Below are 20616 nucleotides of genomic sequence, written 5' to 3'. Positions count from 1 at the left end.
CGTGGTGGAAGTTTGGTGATACGAACTGGTGGCCACCCAGGGGAGATACGCGCCACTCATCCCCCTGCTATCTGTAGTTGTCACACCTCACTAGTGAGGTGCGAACATTCTAAGTAAACGTTCTAGGTTCAGTGCCACCGCGTGGTTGAAAGGTATATTGCAGGATTTTATAGTCAAAATTACAGAAAGAGGAATAGTAAAAAGGGGAACACACATTCTAGGAGGGCACATCCACACATATAAAACAGGGCAATTCACAGTTAGACAGTGGTCCTGCCAAACAATTATCTCCCAGGTCTAGAGATTCCTGGGAGGGACTTGTGTGGAATACAATGGAGATTCCTGCTGGGATCTGTGTTTAAAATGGCTGTGTTTGGATGCGTTAAACATCTAGTTACTAGGCGGGGAAGGGCTATAATCACTACTTAGCACCTTGTTCCAGTTCGTGGAGGATTCTGCGGGAATTCCTTGTAAGGACTAGAGCTCTTAAGACTGTGTGTCGTGCAGTCCCTGGGAGGTAATAGAGCTAGTCCTCTTTTCTTTTCCAGGACAGGCTCCAGGAGGACCGCAGTCAAGTCATGGCGACTGGGGCAGAAACGCTGATGTTTTTCTCCTATTCGAGCTAGGAAGCGGACCTTGGCAGAGGTACCCAGCTAGGATACAGGTAGCTTTGGTACATCATTGTCTGGAAATCTATTCATAAACAGGACTATACATAGGACACAAGAAAGAAGGGAGATTTTGTCACAGAGAAAAGGGTTTTATACAGTAAAACAAATAAGGATGCGGAATTCTCTGCCTGAATAGGTTTAGTCAGAGTCTATACAGATGTTTAAACATGAATTAGATAAATACTTGCAAAAATAATAATATACAGGGATATATTTTTATTTGGTAGGGTAATAGCTTCTTGAATCAAGGATATATCTGACTGCCATTCTGGGTTTAAGAAGGAATTATTTTCTTGTTTGATGCTAAATTGGAAGCACTTCCGACTGGGGATTTTGCCATCTTTAGGATCAACATCAGAAACAATAATGAAAAAGGCTGAACTTGATGGTTGCATGTCTCTTTTCAGATATGAAACATGAAAATGGTTTATCTCCCGTGTTAGTTCTCTATTGTGTAACAAGTCTTGCTTTTGTGACAAAACATTTTCCATTCAGTACATTAGAAAGCTTTCTCTCCTGTGTGAGTTCTCTGATGTGTAACAAGATTTGACTGAAAGCGATAACATTTCCCACATTCAGAGCATGCAAATGGTTTCTCTCCTGTATGAGTTCTCTGATGGCGAACAAGGTTTGCATTCAGACTAAAACATTTTCCACATTCAGTGCATGAGAAAGGTTTCTCACCTGTGTGAGTTCTCTGATGTGTAACAAGATGTGAGCGATGGTTAAAACATTTCCCACATTCAGAGCACGAGAACGGTTTCTCTCCTGTGTGTGTTCTCTGATGTGAAACAAGCTCTGCTTTAGTAACAAACATTTTCCCACATTCAATACATGAGAAAGGTTTCTCGCCGGTATGAGATCTCTGATGAGTAACAAGATTTGACTGAAAGCGATAACATTTCCCACATTCAGAGCATGCAAAGGGTTTCGCTCCTGTGTGAGTTCTCTGATGGCGAATAAGGTTTGTGTTCAGACTAAAACATTTTCCACATTCAGAGCATGAAAAAGGTTTCACTCCTGTGTGAGTACTCTCATGGCGAACAAGGCGTGTTTTAGTGTCAAAACACTTACCACATGCAGAGCATGAGAATGGTTTTACTCCTGTGTGTGTTCTCTGATGTGATTCAAGCTCTGGTTTAGTGATAAACATTTTCCCACATTCAGTACATGAGAAATGTTTCTCTCCTGTATGGATTCTGTAATGTTTAACAAGATATGAGTGCCAATTAAAGCATTTCAAACATTCTGAACAGGAGAACAGTTTCTCTCCAGTGTGAGTTCTCCGATGTCTAACAAGCTCTCCTTTACTAAAGAAACATTTACCACATTCAGAACAGGAGAAAGGTTTCTCTCCAGTGTGAGTTCTCCAATGTCTTACAAGCTCTTCTTTACGGACAAAACATTTCCCACATTCAGAACATGAGAATGGTTTTAATCCTTTGTGAGTTCTCCGATGTGTAACAAGACGTTTTTCAGTGTCAAAACACTTACCACAGTGAGAGCATGAGAAAGGTTTCTCTTTGGTGTGAGTTCTCTGATGGCGAACAAGGTTTGTGTACAGGCCAAAACATTTCCCACATTCTGAACAGTAGAATGGTTTCTCTCCAGTGTGGGTTATCTGGTGTCTAACAAGCTCTCCCTTAGTGACAAAACATTTCCCACATTCAAAACATGAGAATGGTTTTAATCCTGTGTGAGTTCTCAGATGTGCAACAAGTGTTGCTTTAATGAAAAAACATTTCCCACATTCAGTACATGACAAAGTTTTCTCTCCTGTGTGAGTTTTTTGATGTGTGACAAGACCTGAGTGCTGACTGAAACATTTCCCACATTCAGAACATAAGAAAGGTTTCCCCCCTGTGTGCACTCTCTGATGTGAAACAAGGTCTGCTTTAGCGACAAAATATTTACCACATTCAATACATGCAAAAGAATTTGAGTTTATGTTTACTATATCCTTTGTAGACATATAGGATTCTGAGAGATTGCTTGAGTTTGGAGAGTTGGAATCCTTGGTCTTTATATTAAAAGATCTCTCCATAGTTTTGCTTAGTGTAGTTCTGTTCTTGTCACGTCCTTCAGAACTTCTTACTTCTGCTGATGTAAACACCTGAAAGAGAAATGCAGTGGGAGTTAATCAAAATCGGTCTATAAATTATTGTTCACCATACCTAGAAAAACAGACTATAGTTTCATGAAACATCAGAAATAAGACTATGAAACATCAAACATATCTCGACAGGCTCGGCCGTATCCCAAATCCTTTTCCACATTTAAATAGCTGTAGGTTTTTTTAAGCATCACTCAAATGGTCATTCAAGTATAAACTCACCTGCCACGTCAAGGTAAATCCCCTTGCTGCTTTCAGCTAAAATGAAAAAGAAATTTCTATTAAGAAAGAGAGGATTTTTATAAACCCCTTCACACTTATTAACCCTTCAAAGGGTACACATGTGTTGGGCAACAACACTGTCATACAATGAATAAGGTATGGAGAAACTATCTGTTAATGAAAACTATAACAACCAGGGTGATATTCCTCACTGGTACTCCCTCAAATTCCAATATAAACAATAGTTAGATAAGAAAGAGTATGCACACCAGAAACCACAAGTAATATCTAACCTGGTTTATTAAACCAACAATTGGGTCAAACATATAAATAACAATAATCCACTTTAAATGTTAGGCAGCCAGGTGCTGCCAAAATATTGGGGGGTTATTTTGGATTCGTGTTTCTGCCCTATTAGGCTTGTAAGAACTTTGGTAAACTATTACTGTTTATTATTCATTTTTTGCCTGTTTTTTGTAACTTTATGTGTTATTGGTATTTATATGTTTGAACCAATTGTTGGTTTAATAAACCAGGCAACAACACTCTAACATGGCTGTGTAATACACAAGCAAATACATAGAAACATAGAATGTGACAGCAGATAAGAACCATTCGGCCCATCAAGTCTGCCCAATTTTTTTTTATTTTATTTTTTTAAATATTTTCATTAGTCCCTGGCTTTATCTTATAGTTAGGATAGCCTTATGCATATCCCACGCATGCTTAAACGCTTTTACTGTGTTTACCTCTACCACTTCAGCTGGAAGGCGATTCCATGCATCCACAACCCTCTCAGTAACATAACACTTCCAGATATTTTTAAACCTTTGTCCCTCTAATTTAAGACTATGTCCTCTTGTTGTGGTAGTTTTTCTTCTTTTAAATATTGTCTCCTCCTTTACTGTGTTGATTCCCTTTTATGCATTTAAATTTTTCTATCATATCTCCCCTGTCTCGTCTTTCCTCCAAGCTATACATGTTAAGTTCCTTTAACCTTTCCTTGTAAGTTTTATCCTGCAATCCATGAACCAGTTTAGTAGCCCTTTTCTGAACTCTCTCTAAAGTATCAATATCCTTCTGAAGATCCGGTCTCCAGTACTGCGTACAATACTCCAAGTGAGGTCTCACCAGTGTTCTGTACAATGGCATGAGCACTTGCCTCTTTCTACTGCTAATACCTCTCCCTATACAACCAAGCATTCTGCGAGCATTTCCTGCTGCTATTACATTATCTGCCTACCTTTAAGTCATCAGAAATAATCACTCCTAAATCCCTTTCCTCAGATGTTGAGATTAGGACTCTATAAAAAAAATTGTACTCTGCCCTTGGGTTTTTACGTCCAAGATGCATTATCTTGCACTTATCCACATTAAATGGCAGCTGCCGCAGGCCTGACCATTTTTCTAGTTTACCTAAATCATTTGCCATTTGGCTTATCGCTCCTTGAACATCAACCCTGTTACAGATCTTAGTTTCATCATCATCAAAAATACATACCTTACCATCAAGACCTTCTGCAATATCACTAATAAAAATATTAAAGAGAGTGGGTCCAAGTACAGATCCCTGAGGTACCCCACTGGTGACAAGCCCAAGCTTCGAATATACTCCATTGACTACAACCCTCTGTTGCCTGTCACTCAGCCACTGCCTTACCCATTCAACAATATTGGAATCCAAACTTAAATATTGCAGTTTATTGATAAGTCTTCTATGTGCAACAGTGTCAAAAGCCTTAATTAAATCTAGGTAAGCCTTAATTAAATCTAGGTAAGCAATGTCTACTGCACCACCCTGATCTATAATTTTAGTTACCCAATCAAAAAAATCAATAAGATTAGTTTGGCATGATCTCCCTGAAGTAAACCCATGTTGTCTCTGATCTTGAAATCCATGTTTTTAGATGTTCAACAATCCTATCCTTTAACATGGTTTCCATTACTTTCCCCACTACTAAAGTAAGGCTTCCTGGACTATAGTTGCCAGACTCCTCCCTACTACCTTTCTAGTGAATGGGCACAACATTCCTTAACTTCCAATCATCTGGGACTACTCCTGTTAACAATGATTGGTTAAGTAAACCTGTTAATGGTTTTACTAGTACACCACTAAGCTCTTTTAATAACTTTGGGTGTATTCCATCAGGTCCCATTGACTTATTTGTCTTTACTTTTGACAGTTTAAATAGAACCTCTTCCTCTGTAAAGTCACATGTAACAAATGACTCATTTGTCCTTTTTCCTAACTAAGGCCCCTTTCCTTCATTTTCATGTGTAAATACTGAACACAAATATTCATTGAGGCAGTCAGCTAGACCCTTATCCTCTTCTACATACCTTCCTTTTTTGTTTTTGATCTAACTAATCCTTGTTTTACTTTCCTTTTCTCATTTATGTATCTAAAAATGTTTTGTCCCCTTTTTTTCTACTGACTGTGCTATTTTCTCTTGTGTGTGTGATTTGGAAGCTCTTATAACTTGCTTAGCCTCTTTCTGCCTAATCACATAATTAAGCCATGCACTAAATTCCTACTACTCCTGGGCACCAGCAATGACTATAGAACTCAATATAGTACCCCAACAAACCAAACAAACAAGTTAAGCCCTGTGCTCAAACTCCCACTACTGTCAGCAATGACTATAATAGTGATCAGCCTCAGAACATTTAATATAGAACCTGCGCACTACCCCAAATCCATGCAGATTCAAACAACTGAAGGTTTAGATGTCAACAAGGGAATTCCTCTAACACTATTGCCAAGATAAGAGTGTGTATTAGGATTGATGAGATAAAGAAAGAGGTTGCAAGAGGATACTGAGAACAGAGAGCAGTGGCGGCTTGTAAAGTTGTAAGATGGCGGGTGTCTCAGAACCTCATTCCATCATGGACTAAAAAAGGCTATTATTACTGTTCCAAGGCAGTATGGAGATCCTGCTGGATGCTTATCATGTCTCCCTGAGGTAATTGGAGATCTTTGGGGATTGCTTGGATCCATTCTATGAATCAAGCGCCTGACCGGGAGATACTCTGAACCGCTTTGGAATGGATTGCCAGATTTGTAATGTGCTGTGAACAGGTGAATCTTTGATTGGGTATCTTTCGGTCCCCTGACCACCAGTCAGGGTGCTTTTTGCACAGCATGGGCACTCTGTGAAGAGCTATCTAGTGATGTATAACATGTAGGAAATGCTTTAATTTATGCCCCAGGAACCCTCTTTTGTGAAACCTGGACTAACGAGCATTGGGCTTGAATTCTGAGCTGGATAGGAGAATGGACACGACCTGATAATACTTTATCAAGCTTTATCTCAGGCATGCATTCCCCGATCAGGACGCTTTTTGGACAGTATGAGCGCTCGGAGATGAGCTATTCAGGGATTTAGAATGTGTGAGTGTACTGTCCAGGGAAATGGGATTTTGAAGAGATGTCTCTGTTTGTAAAGGCACAGCAGGGAGTCTATTTGGTTAGCTGGGAAATATGCAATCAAGACCCAAGAGTGAGTGGCGCCAGGGCCAATGCATAGCATGGAGGACCCAATGGTGTGTGAATCAAGATTTCTGTGTATAAATAGGTGTCATGAGTTCAATAAAGCTGCATTCTACTCACAACATAAAGATCTCTGTAAAATACAGAGAGCAAATTACAATACAGAGAGAACCATACCAAAAACAGAGCTAAGAAGAATTACACACAGTACCCAGACCTGGGCACAAGAAAAAAATACCCACACAAAACACAGAGCTGTGCACAATATAATGACACCTATACAATACACAGATCGGGGTAGGCTACGGAGATATCCATAATCTAAAATACAGAGAAATAACTTACAGAGCTGGCAAAATTAGGAGATCCACAACTATCCCACACAGCCAGGATCACTGTGATAGATTACACAGCGCTGCAATACATATTGTATGAAAGGGCAAAAAAAATGGGCGCAAGAGTATTCTGAGAACGAGCAGCAGCTGAAATAGCCTGCCCTTCAGTGGGTCCCCGCTCAGATCTCAAGCTGGTTTTAGCTCATCTTGTGCCATTACAGAGAGAACATCTCAAACATATCAGACTGATCCCACCCATACTCTGCCGAAGGGTTCTTCGATGATGGGGAGATGCTGGAGCTTGGCCTTGTGCCGATCGCCCCACTTTCCCACTCGCTGGCAGACATCACAGGAATGGCAATACCGACTCAGATCCTTAGAGATGCCCGTCCAGAAAGAGTTTTGGTGAGCCGATGCCAAGTATGCCTCTTCCCAAATGCCCTGCCAGGGGGATATCATGAACTATCTTCAGCAGCTCATTCCAATATTTCTTGGGTGCCACCAACTGCTTGGGGGTAGTAGGCGATGTCCATGACTTTCCTTTTTCTGCTATGTTCCAAGGAGAACAGAACCCCCCTCCCAGATAAACGTTTTACCTTTCTTCCCCACCTGGCCAGTGGCAGCCATTTCCCTATATGCCTGGAGGGAAGGGTTAGAGGCTACCGCCCTCCCAAATTCACCGGGGTTTTCCCAGGGCAAGGGGAAGACAACTGGGCACGGGGTCGAGAAGCAGGGGTGCCTATGGTGAATGGGTCTATGGGGACGGACACGGGGTGCTTGCCGGGCTGCGGGGTGTAGGGGTAATGGAAGGGGTACGTGTTCCTACCTAAGCCTCAGAGTGTGATCCGTGCCATCTGGTGTGCGCCTGCTGCCTGGTCATCACGGGGTAGGTCTCCTCCGGAGTCTGGGGGTGCACATAGGTGGAGGTGATGATACCCAGGATGTTGCAGAGTAGTACGTCTGTGGGTAGTTCATCCATGAGCCCAACCTCCACATTCTTGTCGCAGTTGCCTCAGTCGAGTTGGACGTGGGCATGTAGTAAGCTTTCCCAGCTACCTGGACAGCGACTGTTCCGCTGTTCTCCTCGGCCTCTGTGACGAGTTGGCTTTGTACCAGAGACAGGGTGGGCCGGAGTCCCGTAGCCCCTGAACTGGCTGCCTGTGATGAGCCCTGTTATTGGCAGCTTGGAGGGGGTCCACTTCATGAAGGACGGGCCAGGTGTCTTCACTGGGGATCGGTGGGTACGAGGGGGCTGCCTGATATCTGGTGGGTTTCGTGGGAAGGTTGGGGCTGCCGGGCGCAGGGGTGGTCAATGGCTGAGAGAAGTAGTGGGGCATTGGGCATACTAGTGAGCCCGCTGGGCTGCCTCAGTTAAAGTCTTAGGTTACCGGTCTCTCACCCATTCCTGTACTATGGCTGGGAGTCCGTTATAAAAGTGCTCCACCATAAACAGCTGGAGGATTGTAGCAGGACCTGGGTAACCAGGATGGTTACTCCCTTTTACTAATAATAGGTCAGACCCATTTCCCCAGTAACTGGACGGCACACAGTTCCAGGATACAACCTTTGACAATCTTTATTTGGGTACACAGCTTTTTAAGCACAGAACCCCGCAGGGAGTCTCCATTGAGCACAGCACAATCCCAGGCAGGAGGGGGCTGGCTGGGTGACAAATAACCATATCCCACTCTGGGAGATACTAACAGGACACAGGGACACACATGAATACACATTAAATACGGGGGAGGACTTTGGGGCTCGGCATCCCGGGACTGGAAAGGAATACAGGGTTAAACCTCCGGGTCCCACCTGGGATCCCTGCAAAATGCAGGGCGATCAGATGTACAGAGCGGGTGATCGTGACTCTGTACATCCCCGAAAGGTGGACCTAGTTGGGCACCGATTACAAAACATACAAATCAATAAAAACAGAGGTTTAATATTCAGACACTGCCCTACAGTGTACACAATCCTTCCCCTCTGCCTGTGATACAATGAACAAAGACAATGGACTAATTCAAGGATAGGCAACCTTCGGCATTCCAGATGTTGTGGACTACATCCCCCATAATGCTCTTACACACATAATGCTGGTAAAGCATCATGGGAGGTGTAGTCCAAAACATCTGCAGTGCCAAACGTTGCCTATGCCTGGACTAACTCAATTAACGCTAAGCAGAAAAAAAAACACACATTTATATAAAGTACCATAAGTGCCCCAAAACACAACATATCCCCATACATCTTACATCCCCTGATAGCCCTGATCTGGGTGAACAACATATCCTAACATCACCCAGATCAAGTAAGGGGTTCAGAAATGTTATGCAAGTCATATTTTTGCCCAGATGACCCCAGGATTTCGTGCCCAAAACTGTTCAATAAAAGTGCAGCTGGAGGACCAACCAGGAACCACAAGGTTTTAATTCCGAAAATAGTTCCAAAGCATTCGCAGGTAGGACCCCCTGAAGTCTATTCGCAGTTTAGTCCATATGAACAAGATGCTCGGGAGTTCGAAGAACCAAATGTTTAAAGTCCCAATAGGCACAATTAGGGTCTCTCAGCCAAAATAAATTAAAGGGACCATAGTCACAGGGTAAAAGGCTGGCAAGTAGTCCTCTCCAAAAACCAGTGGTGAAATTGCTTTCGTCACACAGGGAGTTGCTTGGTTTAGTCTGGCAAATTCAAACTTCAATAGGCTGAAAGGGCGCAAACCGTTAGGAGCAGGTAGAGTGATCCTCGACCCAGGAATCGAAGGCAGTGCGTGCAGGCCGGTTCGGGAGATGAATGATCCCTTTGGTGGGCGTTCAGTGATACGAAACGGTGGCCACCCAGGGAAAGCATGCGCCGCTTGTTCCCTCATTAGTGAGGTGTGAACATTCTAACTAAACATTCTAAATGGGGTATCAGGGTGGTGCGGGAAAATTACAAAGGGGGAACACATATTCCAGGAGGGCACATCCACACATAGAAAAAAGGGCAATTCACAATTAGGCAGCGGTCCCGCCACAAGGATCTCTTCAGGGAAATTTGCCTGCTGGGAGTTCATGCAGTTCTGGTTAGCTCTGGGAGTTCTTTTCCCCTTTCTTGGTCCTCCTGAATTTTATAACATGACAGGAGGTTTCATTTTTGCTTAAGTCTCTCTTTACTAGAACTCCACAGCAGCACAGAAAAAACAACCAATCAGAAAAAAGTAATGCAACCATAAACCTTTTTCTTATCCCCTGCTAAGTTAATAGCTTGCTAGGCCCTGTGAGAGCCTCCTGTATGTGATTAAAGTTCAATTTAGAGATTGAGATACAATTATTTAAGGTAAATTACATCTGTTTGAAAGTGAAACCAGTTTTGTTTTCATGCAGGCTCTGTCAATCATAGCCAGGGGAGGTGTGGCTAGGGCTGCATAAACAGAAACAAAGTGATTTAACTCCTAAATAAAACAGTGAATTGAGCAGTGAACTTGCAGGGGAATGATCTATACACTAAAACGGCTTTATTTAGCTAAAGTAATTTAGGTGACTATAGTGTTCCTTTAAGATTATAGTTGCACTAAAACTAGTATAATCTACAATTTTCAGCGGTATGCCTCCGGATTGACGGCATACCTGGCCAGCAGCACTCTTCACAAAGGGCTACTCCCAGAGTGGCTCTTCGGGTACGTCCTGGTAGGCTTTCGACACCCTCCATGTTAGTTTCCTGGCGAATATTGTGATCCAGTCAGTGGGAGCAACTTCTCGATACCCTCCTCCATATGGGAAGTCCAGATCCAAAATGCCAGCAAGTTCCCTCTGCACGAGAGACACAGCAACCTAAGACGATCATTTCAGCCTTGTTAGGCATCATCAGTGAGGCATAGCTGAAATCTCTCTAGGCACTGTGAGCAAGGGGTCCACGTCTGGATTACCCTTTAAACTTGTGGAGAACAAAAAATGGGGCGCAAGAGAATACTGAGGACGGGCAGCAGCTGAAAGAGCCTGCCCTTCGGTGGGCCCCCGCTCAGATCTCAAGCTGGTTTTAGCTCATCTTGTGCCATTACAGAGAGAAACTCTATGAAATATAGACTGTGTAGCAGAGAGCTGCTATTACACAGGTTATCTCCACTTAAGATCCCAGTAAGGCTCAGGAACAAGTATTAAAAATCCATAAGGCAATAATTCCAGCAGGCGAGACAATCCAATAATATCCCAACATCAATCCCAATGACTGGACGACACACAGCAGGAGCAGAACTGAACTTTTAATCACACAAACTCCTTTTAAAGGTTTCTCCCATGCAAGGGAGGGATTCACATTAATTGGTACAGTAGCCAATAGTACAATTACCTCTACAGTTACCTCCCATACATCTCCTCCCCTCAGTGTGACACATAATCCACTTATACATGATACAGTTTTACCTGGTTTCTGTATGTAAACCAAAACAGTCAGGTACAATTATCTAACTGTCACCCCCTGGTAGCCCTGATCTGGGTGACCAACATATTCAAAATTCACACAGATCGGACAGATCGGACCAGAGATTTGAGAGTTAGGTGGAAGAGACAATTTGACCGACGCGCATAAAGTGGCAGCCAAAAAGGGCTCCATGTGTTTTGGCCCTGCGGTCGGTCTCCGTTCGGGAGATAAAATACACAGAAATTCTTGTCATCCACCATTAAATCGGTATTCGTATGAATACCCTTGTTCTGTACTTTTAATTCACAGAACGAGGGGCTGGTTGGCCCCTCCATTCAGGAGTTAAGGAGCTCTGGAGGTCTCAGCTGTGTTCGGGTAATTGAGTGTCCGATTTGAGTTCCAGACACTCGACGACCAAACACCGCTGAGTTTTTCGTGCGTAAGATGGCCGCCACCACGTGTTCGTATGCCGAACGGCGGCCACCCAGATACATACACAAAGTACCGATTGCACCAATTAACTTGCGGTTAGAGAAGTGTGAAAGCCTAATAAGGTGCACACTTCTCTCTGGGGTGGTCTGATGGTTCGGTAGTTTTCATTCGTATGGAATACGGATGAAAGCTAGCGACTAATCATACGAATGCTACATACAATTTATCTATACATGAGAATAAACACAAAAATTGCTTTTTTAACACAACCTTTGAAGACAGCCCCATCAGGTCAAGGGGTCCTCTTACTCTCCTCCCAAATAATAATTAAAATGGGGAAAACCCGGTCGATTCCTGCAGCACTGTGACAAAATGACTTGTCACTGGATTTTTTGGTGACAAGCTGCCCTTTGCTCCTGGTTGTTGATTGCCAGCCTCCTGCCTCATGACTATGGCCCTTTTCAAACATTTGGGCTAATGGATTTATATTGTGCTGCTGCTGGCCCTTTAAGAACTACATTGTGGCTTATGGACTTGTATTGGAACATGCTGGCCCTTTAAGAACCGTCTGGGGACATAGAGACTGTGTGACAATGCCCCTTTAAATGTGTGTCCCCAGGACAAGGGCCCTTTAAGACTGTGTTCCCAGTGTCCCCAGACTTGTTTGGGACACTGCCCCTTTAAGACGGTCCCCAGTCTTTGGAAATAACTTTAAATGTCTTTTTCCCTTATGGTTCAGTAATTGGGGCTTACCGAGCCACTCACTGCACAGGCGGACCACCCAGAAGTGGAAGTGTGCAGGCAATTTACCTCCCAGGCTGGGAGCCTGCTGTAGGTAAATTGCCGAACGCTGGGTGGCCGCAGTTCGTGCAAACCAACACATGGCAGCGGCCATCTTTTTTCATTCAATGCGGTCAGTGGTGTGTGGAGCCAAATTCATGGAACTGAAATCGGCTATACAGTTCCGCGAACACCGCTGAGCCTTACCTTCTCTCACAATGATTTTGCAGCCGCAGAGACCAAGTCCCATTCGGCGATGGGACTTAGTCATTTTTACAGGCTGAAATAGACCGACCGCACAGCCCAAATCTATGGAACTGTTTTGGGCAGGAAAATGTGCTTGCGGTCGGTCATAAAGGGACCTCCAGCTAACTTTTTAACCCCTGGATGAAGTTTCGGCTCATGTTTGGGGGATTGGAGAACTACATTCCGGGGATTGCTATAATCACTATACTCCCCAGGGTATAATCACTAAGCTCTGCTAAGACCTGGTTCCTGTTCCTGTTCTCTGGAATTCGGAGAGGTTGACCTACTGGAAGCTGGATCCTGGTCTTGGGTCCAGAGTGGGTGGAGACGGCGAGACCCCAACCAAGCTGCGGTGGTTCGTGGGAGTCTACAGTGGTTATGGTGTCTGTCGGGGTGCTTGGAGTCCTCGGAAAGCACTAGGAGCATCCATCAATGCAAGGTACCCGGTCAGGGTGCCAGCGGTTCCGTTACAGGCACCTCCCGGTAAGCAAAGAGGAGAGGGGGCAGGAATCGCTCCCAGTCCCTATGGGTTTCTGCGAAGGTTTGGAGCATTTGTTTCAATGTTCCATTGAACAGTTCGCATAGCCCATTGGTCTGGGGATGGTACGGAGCACTGATTATAGGCTTGGTGCAACAGAATTTCCAGAGGTGCTGGGTGACCTCCGCAGTGAACTGGGTGCCCTGATCCGAGATGATCTCCCAGGGTAACTCCATCCTGGAGAAAATCTGCATCAGGGCCTCAGCCACTGTTTCTGCATGGATATTAGTCAGGGCCACCACCTCTGGATATCTGGTGGCATAGTCTACCACCGTTAAAATATACTTTTTACCAGACGGGTTGTGTCTCATAAGGGGGCATATTAAATCTACAGCTACCCTACTGAATGGTTCCTCAATTATGGGTCGCGGGTTCAGTTTTGCCTTCCACCGGTCCCCCCTCTTTGCTACCCGTTGGCAAGTATCACAAGTACTGCAGTACCTGCGGACTTCCTGGATGATTCCCAGCCAAAAGAAACTTTGAGTCAGTCGGTGCTGGGTGCGACTGACCACCTAATGTCCAAATAGCGGAATATCGTGCGCTATCCGGAGTAATTCGGATCGGTACCGTTGTGGTACTACTAGCTGCCTCATGACTATCGGGTCTGACCCAGCTATCTGCTTGTCAGACTCCCTATACAGTAACGGTTTATCCCATACAAATCTTTCGCCCTCCCCCCCAGGTTGGTCCGAGGTGACCTTGCCTCTGTAGACCTGTAATGTGGGGTCAGTGATCACCTCGGCCGCAAATTCGGTAGGGGGGGCCCAGGGGACATTCTAAAGCAGGGACCTCCGGGAGTGTGTTGTAGTCCTGGGTGTGGGCCTGTTGTCAAGTGACCACTGGGTGTGCTTCTCCGGTTGTTAGTGCCTGGGTCTCAAAAGCAGAGGTGAGTTTGCCCAGATCATTCCCCAGCAAAACCTCCGCCGGCAATTGTGGCATTAACCCCACTTTCACATATCCAGACCCTGCTCCCCAATACAAATGTACCCGGGCTGTAGGTAGCCGGTATACTGCTCCCCCGGCTACCCTGACTGTTACAGTTCGGCTGGTCTTGGCTTGATCGGATACGAGATGGCTTTTGACCAGAGTTATAGTGGCCCCTGAGTCGCGGAGCCCTTGTACCACTTTCCCATCCAGGTAGCCAGTTTGTCAATGATGTTGAAGATTGTCTGCATTCGCTTGGAGGGGATCCGCTTCATGTAACACTTCCCATTGTTCCACGGTAGTGATAGGGATTGCCGAGCCATATGGAGTTGGTGTCTCAGTTTGATAGCAGTGAGCTGCTGCTCGAGGTGGTGGAGGAGGACCTGGTCTCTTTGTTGGGGACAATCCTGTTTGTAGTGTCCCCACCTCTGGCACTGGGTGAATTGCAGAGAACTGGGTGGCCCTGTTGTGTAGCGGCTGGTGGATAAGGAGTTAGTTGTCGAGGTGGTGTTGCTGTGCTGGGGGGTTGGCTGCTTCCCCCTAAGGGTCGAATCACTGTTTTGGTGTGTGCAGGTTTTTGTTGCCTGCGGGCATCCAGGTAGTCGTCCGCTTTCTTAGCTGCCTCTGTGAGGGAGGTTGGATTGCGGTCCCTTACCCATTCCTGGACATCTGTCTGGATCCCATCATAAAATTGTTCTAATAGCAACATTTGTAATAAGTCCTCCATGGACCGAGCCTTGTTTGCCTGTGCCCATCCGAGGGCGGCCCTGTGCAGCCTGCAAGCCCATTCGACATGTGATTCCTCATCATTCTTTTTCAGCTCTCAGAAACGCCTCCGGTATGCCTCTGGTGTGATGGGCCAGAATAACCTTTTTTTATCCAGTGGTAGTTCTGAATTTCCTTGTCTGGTACAGTTCTGTATGCCTCAGCTGCCCTCCCAGTTAGCCGACCTGCTAAAATGGGTACCCACTCTTCTGGACTAATCTTATGTAGTGCACATAGTCGCTCAAAATCTTGGAGGAATGCATCTATGTCCTCCTCTGCCTCCACATAAGTTTTAAAAGCTTGACCGACCGAGCATAAGGTGGTAGCCGAAAAGTAGCCGAAAAAGGCATGTGTTTTGGCCCTGCGGTCGGTCTCCGTTCGGGAGATAAAATACACAGAAATTCTTGTCATTCACCATTAAATCGGTATTCGTATGAATACCCTTGTTCGGTACTTTTAATTAACCGAACGGGGGGCTGGTTGGCCCCTCCGTTCGGGAGTTACGGAGCTCTGGAGGTCTTAGCGGTGTTTGGGTAATTGAGTGTCCGATTTGAGTTCCAGACACTCGACGACCAAACACCGCTGATTTTTTCGTGCGTAAGATTGCACCAATTAACTTGCGGTTAGAGAAGTGTGAAAGCCTAATAAGGTGCACACTTCTCTCTGGGGTGGTCTAATGGTTCGGTAGTTTTCATTCGTATGGAATACGGATGAAAACTAGCGAACAATCATATGAATGGTACATACAATTTATCTATACATGAGAATAAAAACACAAATTGCTTTTTTAACACAACCTTTGAGGACAACCCCATGCCATCCGCTACAGACTGGTCCCACCCATACGGGCAGTCCAGATCCAAAATGCCAGCAAGTTCCCTCTGCACAAGAGACACAGCAACCCCAGACGATCATTTCAGCCTTGTTAGGCATCATCGGTGAGGCATAGCTGATATCTCTCTAGGCACTGTGAGCAAGGGGTCCACGTCTGGATTACTCTTTAAACTTGTGGAGAGCAAAGAGAATACTGAGAACAGGCAGCAGCTGAAATAGCTGTTTGTAGCTCCTCTCTGCTCCCATGTGCCCTGTAATGATGCCAGGACCGGAATGACATCATATTCCAGCTCCCGACATTAGACAGCGTGAGGGAGCAGAGAGCAACTGCAAAGAGAGTACTGCTTCAGCGGGCGCCTTGCACAGTGCTTCCGCCGGCGCACGGCCACCTCCATGTACCCGCGGGCAGCCGCCCGCTGTCAAAGCTCACTAACTAGAGAGCTGGCAAATCCCAGGGCGACATTTCTGGGATTTGTCGAGCCCTGCATTAAAACATATTACAAACAGTAAAAACACATTGAACATATGGGGAAACAATAAGGAGCTCTGAGTCCCAGGAAAGGAATGGGGGACACACATGAAAAATACATACCTGGTTAGCCCTGGGTCCTAGCTAGGATCCCTGCAAATAGCGAGACTATCAGATGTACAGAGCCAGAGAAATCATCATCTAAAGTTTGGGGCTCGAGGCTCTGTTATCCCAAAATTAGCTCTAGGAAGTTGCTGAAAGGGCGTGAACCAAATCGTGCCAATCAGCGCTCGGGGAGGAGAGGAAATTCGCTGCCCAATCTGAAAAAAGGGGTCGAAAATCGGTTGCACCAATCAGCGCTCGGGAGGAGAGGGGTTTCGCTGTCCAATCAGATGAAAGGGCGCGAAACCCCATTTGGAAGGCACTCTTTTTCTGATTGGTCGTCTGCACCATGCAGCGACTAATCAGTGCTCCCTTGTGTCGACCAATCAGGAGAATGGCGCAAAGCCAATTTGAATGAGAGCGCCTTCTCCCATTTGTCAGCACAGACTTCCAGGCCGTCAGCGGAACTCTGCGGCTGTGAAGCCAACTCACGGCCCCAGGGTCCCCCCGGAGCTCACGCCTCTCCCTAGCGGCTGCATACACTGAGTTAGACCCCGGGGGGGAGCGCTCTTTGGGCAGCTATGAGCGTTGCCTCGCACCCCCTCGGTAGGAGTAGGTTAGGGTGATCCGAACCACCAGTACCCCAGAAGATATCCTCACCAACATCAGGGACCCATCCTTGGAGTCCTGGTGTGAAACACCCCAGCAAGGGAAGCGTTCCACTTTGGGATCGGTGGTCACCCTGGGGAATGCTCCACCTGGTGGCCACCTAGGGGAGCGTTAATTACGTCCCCTGCGGTTTCACACCTATGTTGTAAGTTTGAACGTTCTGACGGGCACCGGGGTGGTCCTTGTTTGGGAGGCGCACATGCTCCGTGTGCTGGAGTGCCCCCTCGCGGTCATAAGGCATATTACACAGTTAAAAATAAAACTACACGGGAAAATACACATTTTATAATTGGGAAGCTATGAAAATAGAAGAGGGCAATTCGAAGACAGACAGCGGTCCTGCCACAGTGGTATTATTTTTAGCCACAACCAACTTGCTATTACTGATATGGGAAAAACCTTAAATACCTTTGTTCTTTTGTCCCCAAACACAAAAGTGAAATCTGCAGCTGAGGGAGGGGTTTTGTCCAGCATGCATCTACCCCCCTCCCAGCTAACTTCTGACATACTGTGGTGGAATCTCGGTAAAAATAAATTTAGTAGGCCGAGATTGCCACGTGGTATGTGCACGTGCATATGCTGATGTATCGGTCGGTTGGTTGCACGTGGCAACGATACAATCAGTAGTGTAAGGAGCATGTGCAGGAATACAGGATATAAGATTATTCCCCTCCTCCATTGTGCTGGGCAAGCCAAGTGGTCAAACAGGAAGTTAGTCTTTATTCTGTTGATTGGGTTACATGTAGGTGTAGGTGGAACTGATTATAGGAGGAGCTATAGGTCTATATAAGGGACCTACACTGTATGATCAGGACTCAGATTTTAGCTGTTTTTGGTGACATTAGTCCCTCTGAGTCCCGGTCGGTGAATCGAATAAAGATCTCTTCCTTCCTGAAGAAACCTGTGTCCATCTCTCTGTGCTTGGCTTCCGTCAGTTTCTCCGGTATCATAATAATACTGAGTATCTATACACTTATAATAAACATGTCGCTGTGTATAATAATACTGAGTATCTATACGCTGATAATAAACATGTCACTCTGTATAATAATACTGAGTATCTATACATTGATAATAAACATGTCACTCTGTATAATAATACTGAGTATCTATACTGTAGCGGAGTAGAGGTATGATCCAAGGTAGCTCCGCTGGTAGACAGGAACAGCAATCCAAGACAGGTATCAAACGGGTAGCGTAGTCACAATCCCTTCCCTCCAAGAACTAGACGACACATAGCTTGGAGGTCAACTGTCAGCTTTATTCACACAATTTCTTTTATGGCTTTTTCCCATGCAAGGGAGGTAACTCAAAACAACCAATCACCTCACAATCACCTCCCCTCCCTCTCCTCCCCTTAGATTAGCAGGTAAATTCATTAGTGGGAACCGAGTTTTCCCCAGTTTCTGAATGTCCCCTAAATACGGGGGGTACGATGACAAATGAGGGGTCCCCTGGTAGGTCTGCTCTGGGTGAGTAACATATTCAAATTTCACCCAGATCAGACCAGGGGTTCGGGAGTTACAGACATTTAAAGATTTGACCGACTGCAGGGACACAGTGGCCGAAAACAGCTCCATAGATTCTGGCCCTGTAGTCGGTCTACTTCACTGAATAGAAAGTGCCGAACATCTCAGCCATCCGACCCCAATCTTTCGTTCGGATGAATCCCCTAGTCTGGGGAATTCAAACTACCGAACGGCGGGCCGTTCGGCAGTTTGAATCATACGGTTTGGCAATCCTGGAGGTCTGAGCGGTGTCTGGTTAGTCGAGCGTCCGATTTTAGTTCCAGACGCTCGACGACCAAACACCGCTGTTCGGCAGTTAAGATGGCCGCCGCCACGTGGAGGTTAGGCGAACGGCGGCCACCCACGAACCCAATAACGATATGTGTAACATTGTTTCTTTCTTAATAGGAGACACACGACCACAGCAGGGTGGTCTGGCATTCGGTACTTTTAATCGGTTCCCGAACCGGGTAAGTATATTGGGCTCGGGAAACGATTACATTAACATGCTGGTACAACATACATTATATGCATTGACATATAGAGCTAAGGACAAATACATCGTAAATAATAGTCTCTTGTGGCTGCTTCTGCCACATATACACTGATAATAAACATGTCACTCTGTATAATAATACTGAGTATCTATACACGGATAATAAACATGTTGCTCTGTATAATAATAGTGAGTATCTATACACGGATAATAAACATGTCGCTCTGTATAATAATACTGAGTATCTATACGCTGATCATAAACAAGCCGCTCTGAATAATAATACTGAGTATCTATATGCTGATAATAAACATGTCGCTCTGTATAATAATACTGAGTATCTATACGCTGATAATAAACATGTCCCTCTGTATAATACTGAGTATATATACGCTGATAATAAACATGTCCCTCTGTATAATGATACTGTGTATCTATACGCTGATAATAAACATGTCGCTCTGTATAATAATACTGAGTATCTATACACTGATAATAAACATGTCACTCTGTATAATAATACTGAGTATCTATACGCTGATAATAAACATGTCGCTCTGTATAATAATACTGAGTATCTATACGCTGACAATAAACATGTCGCTCTGTATAATAATACTGAGTATCTATACGCTGATAATAAACATGTTGCTCTGTATAATAATACCGAGTACCTGTTATGTTTGATGATAGCTGACTTACAATAACATACCGTCTATTAATCAGCCAGGATTTATTGATCACAAGTCACATATTATGTTCGATCCCTTTGTTGATATACACATTCCTGCTGTAACATACACCCAACATGGCCGAACTCCATACACACACTGGGAAGAGAGCAAATCTAGGGGGTGTATCCATCCCAGCATGCCTTGCACACTACATGAGCTGGTTAGGGACAAACTGTGCATTGTGCAAAGCTCCCCTACTGCTGGTATACACCACAGTATCCACATAATAATGTAGTCACTAGTCTGTAAAATAATACTGAGTATCTATACGCTGATAATAAACATGTCGCTCTGTATAATAATACTGAGTATCTATACGCTGATAATAAACATGTCGCTCTGTATAATAATACTGAGTATCTATACACTTATAATAAACATGGCGCTGTGTATAATAATACTGAGTATCTATACGCTGATCATAAACAAGCCGCTCTGTATAATAATACTGAGTATCTATACGCTGATAATAAACATGTCGCTCTGTATAATAATACTGAGTATCTATACACTGATAATAAACATGTTGCTCTGTATAATAATACTGCGTATCTATACACTGATAATAAACATGTCGCTCTGTATAATAATACTGAGTATCTATACGCTGATAATAAACATGTCGCTCTGTATAATAATACTGAGTATCTATACACTGATAATAAACATGTTGCTCTGTATAATAATACTGCGTATCTATACACTGATAATAAACTTGATGCTCTGTATAATAATACGGAGTATCTATACGCTGATAATAAACATGTCGCTCTGTATAATAATACTGAGTATCTATACACTGATAATAAACATGTTGCTCTGTATAATAATACTGCGTATCTATACACTGATAATAAACATGTCGCTCTGTATAATAATACTGAGTATCTATACAC

General features: G+C 44.6%; 1 protein-coding gene across 1 annotated transcript; it reads right to left on the bottom strand.

Annotated features, from left to right (window-relative positions):
* Positions 1 to 758: 758 nt before the first annotated feature.
* On the bottom strand, positions 759 to 19803 carry LOC134568472 (oocyte zinc finger protein XlCOF7.1-like). The gene is made up of 2 exons (XM_063427082.1): positions 19699 to 19803; positions 759 to 2784 (listed from the first exon to the last, which is right to left on the bottom strand). The coding sequence occupies exon 2, from the start codon at positions 2713 to 2715 to the stop codon at positions 1171 to 1173; it is 1545 nt and encodes a 514-aa protein (XP_063283152.1). The 5' UTR covers positions 2716 to 2784; positions 19699 to 19803; the 3' UTR covers positions 759 to 1170.
* Between the last annotated feature and the right edge of the window lie 813 nt (positions 19804 to 20616).

This window comes from Pelobates fuscus, chromosome 7, assembly GCF_036172605.1.
Source record: "Pelobates fuscus isolate aPelFus1 chromosome 7, aPelFus1.pri, whole genome shotgun sequence".
Taxonomy (NCBI): Eukaryota; Metazoa; Chordata; class Amphibia; order Anura; family Pelobatidae; genus Pelobates; species Pelobates fuscus.
The sequence above is the reverse complement of the archived record's forward strand: the minus strand, read 5'-3'. Positions and strand labels throughout refer to the sequence as shown.

Coding starts and splice junctions, on each gene's coding strand:
- LOC134568472 (XM_063427082.1), bottom strand. CDS start 2,715: ATGGAGAGATCTTTTAATATAAAGACCAAGGATTCCAACTCTCCAAAC.